Source organism: Egretta garzetta, unplaced genomic scaffold (assembly GCF_000687185.1).
Source record: "Egretta garzetta isolate BGI_Z169 unplaced genomic scaffold, ASM68718v1 scaffold589, whole genome shotgun sequence".
NCBI lineage: Eukaryota > Metazoa > Chordata > Aves > Pelecaniformes > Ardeidae > Egretta > Egretta garzetta.
Genome location: NW_009266282.1, coordinates 116,555 through 124,225, shown reverse-complemented (window position 1 = coordinate 124,225; position 7,671 = coordinate 116,555). Strand labels below are relative to the sequence as shown.

Below are 7,671 nucleotides of genomic sequence, written 5' to 3'. Positions count from 1 at the left end.
AAGCGAGAATCCCTATGGGGGAAGGTAAAACCCCGGGATTTTATCATGGGTTGTGCTTTCTATCCCTGCTGCAGAAGGGCAGCACCTCCTCAGGACCAAGGAAATACCGTGAAGCCAAAGGGCTGGGGGCAGCCCCTCACCATTCAGCCTCAGAGTTCAGCCATCGAAGGAGAAGGACACACATGGCTCCGCAGCTCTGCCAGTGTGAATGAGCAGGCCACCGCCACTTCCCGGACAGACCCTGCCCCAGCTCTGCAGCAAGTACTTGAGATTCAGATGTGCTGAGACCTTTCTGGGTGCTGGTCCGGTGGGTTCCCATGATCTGCATCCCAGGCTCCTCCAGCCCAGGGGATGCAAGGGTGGGCAGGTGTGATAGGGTGACCCTGGCTGGATGTCAGGTGCCCACCAAAGCCGCTCCATCACTCCCCTCTTAACAGAACAGAGGAGAGAAAAATACATCAAAAGGCTCGTGGGTCAAGGTAAGGACAGGGAGAGATCATCCACCAGTTACTGTCATGGGCAAAACAGACTCAACTTGATGAAATCAATATAATTTATTGATCAAAATCAAAGTAGGAGAGGATAAAAATGGCTGAATCTTAAAACACCTTCCCCCCCCCACCTTCTTCCCATGCTCAACTTCACTCCCAAATTCTCTCCCTCCTCCCGCCAGCAGTGCAGGGGGGGGATGGGGAATGGGGGTTGGGGCCAGTTCATCACATGCTGTCTCTTCTGTTCCTTCGTCCCCGGGGGAGGACTCCTCACACTCCTCCCTGTTCCAGCCTGGGGTCCCCCCCCAGCCAACAGTCCTCCACAAACTGCTCCAGCCTGGGTCCATCCCTCCCACAGGGTGCAATCCCTTAGGAATAGACAGCTCCAGCATGGGTCCCTCCTTCCCACAGGGTGCAGTCCCTCAGGAGCAGACGGCTCCAGCGTGGGTCCCCATGGCATCACCAGCCCTGCCAGCAAACCTGCCCCAGCCTGGGCTCCTCTCCCCACAGGGCCACAGGCCCTGCCAGGAGCCTGCTCCAGCGCAGGCTTCCCATGGGGTCACAGCCTCCTTCGGGCACCCCCCTGCTCCGGTGTGCGGTCTTCCCCGGGCTATGGGGGGAGATCTGCTCCCCCGTGGGCCTCCATGGGCTGCAGGGGGACATCCTGCCCCACCATGGGGTGCACCAGGGGCTGTGGGGGAATCTCTGCTCCTGCGCCTGGAGCACCTCCTGCCCTCCTGCACTGACCTGGGGGTCTGCAGGGCTGTTTTCTCTCACATCCTCTCACTTCTCTTTCCGGCTACTGTGCTACAGCAGGTTTTTTTCTTTCTTAACTGTTTTATTCCAGAGGTACTACCACTATCGCTGATGGGCTTGACCTTGGTCAGCAGTGGACACAGGGGAAGCTTCCATCAGCTTCTCACAGAAGCCAGCCCGTAGCTACGAAAACCTTGCCACACAAACCCAATACAGCAGGACTTTTCCAGAGAGGATCCCTGCCTGCTGGAGGAGGGTCTGAGCCCCCTCACCTCAAAGGCAGGCACAAGCCCCACTCCCAGGCAAGACTTGTCCCTGCCAGGTTCCAGAAGATGAGGTTTAATCTATCTGGACCTGCCGGGATGGGAACAGTGACCTTGGGATGGACAGAGGGGAAGCCACCTGGCACTGATGGGACCAGTTTGAACCTCACTAATAAAAGCCAGGCATATTCACTGCTTTGCCTTGGGTCATTTGTCTCTAAATGAAGCATCTGTCATATAACAAATGGTCCCTTCCTGGGCCATACATCTTCCTGCTGTTTAAAGTGCCAGACAGATCTAGCAGGCGTTCCCCAGCTCCTGCTGGTTTATAACAAGCAAGGGGTGATGTTTGCCTGAAAACAAGTTCCCTGGTGCAAGTCAGGGTTGTCAAGGACATGAAGACTTCTCCCACCAGACAGCCGTACCCTTTTCCACCAAGCCAGGGGTGTTTCAGGTTTGGTAGCTCACTGAAATGCTCTCCTGTGTCAAGCCAGTGAGGAAGCCAGGGACTGACAGAAGCAAAAATCAGAGGGGGAAATCTGTGGAAAGAGCAGACCCCAAGGCCACCATCAACTGTGGGTTTTCCTCCCCCTGGCCCATGAATTCCAACCCTTTTTTTTGGGCAAGGACCTCATTCAAATGCCTTGTTCTGGGGAAAAAATAAAACACATTTTTAAAAAATCAGGGTTTTTTTAGCGAATGGTAGACCTCAGTCCCACACAGAGTGGGAACCGTGGCCAGTACAGTACTCCAGCATCCCTGAGGACGTGCCGCAGTTTAGCTGTCTTTCCATCTGCTGTTTTGGGAGAGAAGGAGGAAGCGCCTGCCCTGAGCGCTGAGACAGCGGGATGTGGATGTCGGGGGCACCGAAATACCTGCCCAGGACAGCAGAGGGCACAGGGGCTGATTTTTAGCAGAGGAAGAACCAGCGAAAACTGAGAGGAAGGGAAAGAAATCTGCATTTGTTCAGCTTTCCTTTAGTGCTGAGGAGTCATAGAATCACAGAATCGTTTGGGTTGGAAGAGCCCTTTAAGGTCATCAAGCCCAACCCGTTACCCTAACCCTGCCATCCCACCACTAAACCCTGGCCCTAAGCACCTTGTCTGCCCGGCTTTTAAATACCCCCAGGGATGGGAACTTGCCCCCTTCCCTGGCCAGCCCCTTCCAGTGCTTGACAACGCTTTCAGGGCAGGAATTTTTCCCAGTGTCCAATCTAAACCTCCTCTGGCACAACTTGAGGCCGTTTCCCCTCATCCCATCACCCATTACCTGGGAGAAGAGTTCTGGTCCTGGACACAGCGGTCAGTCCCCGTAGCTGGCATGGGGGCATCACCTGCTTCTGTTGCTAAGTAACCACCTGAGCATCTTCCAACTGCCCCTGGCAACCATCCCATGCCAACTGGCCACCAAGAAGCCGGTGGCCACAGGCACGACCAGGGCAAGGAAGGTCCTAGGAGAGCGGAGGTAGGAGGCACCCAGGGGCTCATCCCCTGCCCGGTTGCCTCTCCCACTCACCACCAAACCCAAGGCAGCTCTTGGGCTGACTTGGAAGAGGAGCAGTGCCAGGAGGACCTGGGCTCTCTGGGTCCTGCTGGTGGCTGGAGCAATGGCCACCGAGGGCGATGAGGACCTGTCAGCCTATTTCCGCATGCAGTACAGGCAGAACCTCCTGCCCTTGCTCAGGTGAGGGGGAGGTTTTCCACCCACCTCCATCCCCTCCATCCTCTTCTCCATCCCTCCTTCCCCCACCATGGCAAACTCCCATCCCTTATGTCCACCACTTTGGTCTCCTCTCCTACCTCCCTTCTCTAGCCCTGTTCCTCCCTGTAACACCCCCTTGCTCTGTCAGAGATCCCCGCTAGGGAGGGGTGGGCATGCCACACTGCCAGATGGGATCTGAGAGGGTGTTAGGTTGTTCTGCCCCCCCACCCGGGGTGACGGGACAGAGCAATCCAACATCCTGCCAAGGTACTGGACCCAGCATTTAACCTTGAGGAAAACTTCTGTGGCAGGAAACTCAGACTGACAGAAGAGGACTCCCTGTCTCCATTTATCCGTCTCCAGGAGAAGAAGAAACAAGCCCAACTGATGCAAAAGGCTCTGGAGCTGAAGGAAGAGGTGAGAAAGATGGGAAGGTGCTGGGGCATGGTTGGGAGGACTTGTGGTTTTTTGGAGGGCAGCAGCGGGTGGGTGAGCTGCTCCAGGTGCAGGCAGGCAGCCGTGCCACACTTGCTCTGGTGCTGCCAGGCCTTCAAGGAGAGGATGAAAGTTATAACCTGCCGGTGGAGGGACCTCCATGCCAAGGAGATTCAGCTGAAAACCTACATGGAGAAATCTGGGAGGATTTTGAAGGTACACCTGCCCCTGATCAGCTTGGCTGACGTGCCCCTGTGCTGCACCACCACCTCCTTTCCTCCCTTGGGGAAACAGCCTTGGGCCACCACGTCTGTCCAAGACTCCCTTGAGTCTGGAGGTATGAGGAAGAGGACTGGAAGGGGTCTGTACCACAGATGTGGAAAGCCCTGGTAGGCTTTGGGTGGGAGAGAGCTTGTCCCGTACCAGCGTGATCTCCTGAGGGCCCCAAACACCCCTCAAGAAGGGTTTCAGCCCATCCCCACTGTTGACACCCAGGTGTCTTCCAGGGACAGATTCCAGCAGGTCTGAAAATCAGAGTCCCATCCCAGGTGCCTGTCTCCAAGACCGAAGGGTCAATGCAAAAGGGATGGCCCTGTTAAACTGGGAGTGAAAATGCTCCCAGGGGTGCTCCAGTACTGGTCTCTCCTCTGTGAAGTTACCTCCTCCCAGTGTGACTCAGCTCCATCTTCTCTTGCCTGTCTTCCCTTCTGCATGTGTGTTTCTGGGGGAAACACCAGGAAAATGATAAGATGCGAATCCAAGCTCTGAAGAAAGCCAGCAAAGAGAGAGAGAGGAGGATGCTGAAGGAAAGTGAGCTTTTGAGAGCTAAGAGGGAACTGGAAGCCCTGAGAAATAAGCACCAGAAACTCTGCAACAAAGTGCAGAAGTACTCCATCTTCAACAAATACCTGGAGGATGTGGTGAAGATCTCACAGGTGAGTTTGGACATGAGAGAGACAGATCATGGCCTCAAGGAGGACCTTACATGGGTGTTCAACCTAGAGGAGATAAGGCAAGTCCAGGGAAATCATAACACTTGGTCAAACCCAATGACCTCAGATGGGTTGAGGTTCCCTGCAACCAAGGTGAGCTGAGGGGACCAGAGTTAGGGGAGGAGAACCAGGAAAGGAGGTGAAAGCTTGAGAAAAAACAAAGAAAAACTGTTAGAAGGGGGGAAAGGACAGACCTGAGGGGAACGGGGACCTTCTTCATGTCACATTGATAATTTGGGGGAAGTGAAAAGCTGCCCAGGAATGGGAACCTGGGCAGTTGTCAAAAAAACTGTCCCCCTTCTCAAGGATGCCTGGGCTTCTCTCCATGCATTGCTCATACTCCCACAGCCCCAGCTGCCCCATCCCATGTCTCGGTGACTCAGCACTGGCAGTTGAAGTTGTGTTTTATCGGAGCACTGCTCACCTGGGGAAGAGGTGCAATATCTGCCCTTGCTTATGGCAGTGACAGCTCTGGGCCTGGCACAGTGGGATGTGCACATACAGGGAATGTGGCGATGCTCACAAACCAACTGGGACAATAGTCTCGTCAAGAAGGGAAGATCTTTCAGCTGGGGAAGGTGTTGTCCCTGGTCAGGGCATGATGCCAAACAGCACGAGACTTGCAATCAAGCTGAGGGGAGGGCAGGGGGATTGCTAACACCAGGAGTCCTGTGCTGCAGTTTGAGGAGATCCAGGAAGTCATTTGGCGCTACAAGACACTGGTGAGGATACACAAGGACCTGCTGCAGTCACAACAGGGGCACAAGGAGATGTCTGAGCAAGCCAAGGTGCTCCTGGACCAGTACATGGCAGAGAAAGAAGCCAAGATCCTGCAGTATGAAAACGAGCTGGTACAGCTCCAACTACGCTTTGACCAGGCTCAAGCTGACGTCCTTCCCTGGGTGAGGAAATGTGGGGTGGGCAGGGGAAGATCTCCAAGGCCTGGCTGTGTCAGGACCAGCCAATGGCTCATCCCTAAGCCATGGGGTCATGGCGAGCCCAGTGGCAGCCTTTGAGATTGGAGGAGGTGCCTAATTTTGTTCCTCCAAGGGGTTGTAGAAGGAAGAATGACGGACCAGGTCTGGGTCAGGTTACATCAGCGGTTAAAACAAGGCCCTCACAAAGCCATCATGATCTTCACTTCTTGCTTGAACTCATAGTTAAAAGAGATTAGCTAACCAGGCTTTGAGGTGGTCTGCCTTGGCACAAACCCCAAGCATTCTCCACCACGTGCCCGTTGGGTTCATCTAGGCTGGACATGCTCGTTTCCATCCACCATTCCTTGCAACATCATCCCTCTAATGGGGCTTCAGTAGGGCATGTCTCATGGCCTCCACTGTACTTGGGTCAGGCCTCAGGGTGAAGTTGGGTTTGCTGATTTTTATTATTTGTTTTCATCCTTTGCACAGCATCTGCCCACCAGGGCTCACCCCTTCTCCTCCCTCCTTAACAGTCCAAAAGTGACCAGACTGGTGGTAAACTGGGCTGTAATGAGGCATATCCATATGTAACCAGTGCTCAGAAATGCCCTCAGCTATGCTGGCCCCTGCTCCCTTTGCATCACTCTGAGGGGGCCTTGCCAAATTCCCTTATTAGATAGTCCAGGCTCCAGGAGCTGGGTCCCATCAGGCAAAGCTGGAAAGCACCTGGTCAGGGAGGGTGGCAGTGGGATGTGCTGGTCCCAGGGCATCAGCTAGTCCTGCTGTGGGGTGTGCAAAGGGGGAGGACCTGCTAGAGTAAGGACTGCAGGAGCCAGCAGAGAGATGGGGAGGTCCTGGGACAAGGAGCAGCTGGGTCTGCTTCCACCAAACCAAGCTGACGCAGCTCCAGCACAGCCCTCAGCAAGAACAGGTTCTTCCTAGCAAAACAGATGAGTGTGGAAGTTAGGATCTCCAAGCCAGGGTCTCCAGTGCTGAAGCATAGAATCATAGAATGGATTGGTTTGGAAGGGACCTTTAGAGGCCATCCAGCCCAACCCCCCTGCAGGGAGCAGGGACACCTTCAACCAGATCAGGTTGCTGAGAGCCCCATCCAGCCTGGCCTGGAATGTTCCCAGGGATGGGGCCTCCAACACCTCTCTGGGCAACCTGTGCCAGTGTCTCACCACCCTCATGGGAAAGAATTCCTTCCTTATATCCAGTCTAAACCTACCCTGGTTTAGTTTAAAACCATTATCCTTGTCCTGTCACAGATGGCCCTGCTAAAGAGATTGTCCCCATAGTAGCATTTTTGCCAGGGCATGTCCCCATGCTACATCTCTCCTCTCAGGAGACTCGCTGGGATGACATCCAGAACACGATTGCCAAGAAAACCCTGAAGCTGGGGACCATCAAGATGGCCATCCTCAATCTCTTCCAGTGTGTGAGCACACAGCTGAAAGCAAACCTGAGCATGCCAGCAGACGACAGCCACAGGCAGCTGAACATGGTAGAGCCAAGCCAGACCCCTCCTCCCTGCCCAGAAAGAGAAGCAGTGATGACCCTCAGCTGTCCAAAGGGTGGGGAGAGCCCAGAGAAATCAATGTGCCCAACAGACACCGTCCTTTTCACCTGGGCTCTCTCTTGGGCCCAGGAATGGGCAGAGAACATTAGGCAAACCTACCTTGTCTGAGGAGGCGGAGCGGGGGGCGGGTCCCTGTGGAGGCAGAAGGAGTGGAAGCCAGGCAGGCTGGGGCAGGGGATGGAGGGGATGCAGATCAACCCATGGCCAAGGTCTTCACCCTTGCCCTGAACTCAGACTGACCCACCAGAGCCCATTCTGGTGGTGCAGATCCAGCAAGGCAAATGCTTTATCCTCCTGCTCCGTTTGGTTGGTGAAATTTGCCCTCCAAAAGCACCAACAAACTCCTGTTCCCATCCCTGCTCTGAGCTTTGCCACCTCTCTTCCCCTCCCTAGATTCAGCAGTTCATCCAAGACCTCACAGACATCTCCATGGAGGGGAAACGGAACGATGTGCAGAACCGCCAGCGAGCATCTCTACCTGCGGAGCTGTAAGGGACACGGCACCATGACCTGCTCTCCCAGAAAAGGCTC

The 7,671-nt window shown here is 54.8% G+C and overlaps 1 protein-coding gene across 1 annotated transcript; it reads left to right on the top strand.

The window, feature by feature from the left end:
• Positions 1 to 3,116: 3,116 nt before the first annotated feature.
• CCDC42 (coiled-coil domain containing 42) lies at positions 3,117 to 7,632 on the top strand. The gene is made up of 7 exons (XM_009647248.1): positions 3,117 to 3,193; positions 3,523 to 3,628; positions 3,758 to 3,862; positions 4,384 to 4,581; positions 5,319 to 5,540; positions 6,907 to 7,065; positions 7,534 to 7,632. Exons 1-7 carry the CDS (start codon positions 3,117 to 3,119, stop codon positions 7,630 to 7,632), a joined length of 966 nt encoding a protein of 321 aa, XP_009645543.1.
• Positions 7,633 to 7,671: the final 39 nt, after the last annotated feature.

Bases quoted from the DNA above. Each gene is read 5' to 3' on its own strand.
- CCDC42 (XM_009647248.1), top strand. From the start codon at position 3,117: ATGGCCACCGAGGGCGATGAGGACCTGTCAGCCTATTTCCGCATGCAG. The intron at 3,194-3,522 runs GTGAGGGGGAGG...CTTCTGTGGCAG, and splicing joins AACCTCCTGCCCTTGCTCAG to GAAACTCAGACTGACAGAAG. The intron at 4,582-5,318 runs GTGAGTTTGGAC...CCTGTGCTGCAG, and splicing joins ATGTGGTGAAGATCTCACAG to TTTGAGGAGATCCAGGAAGT.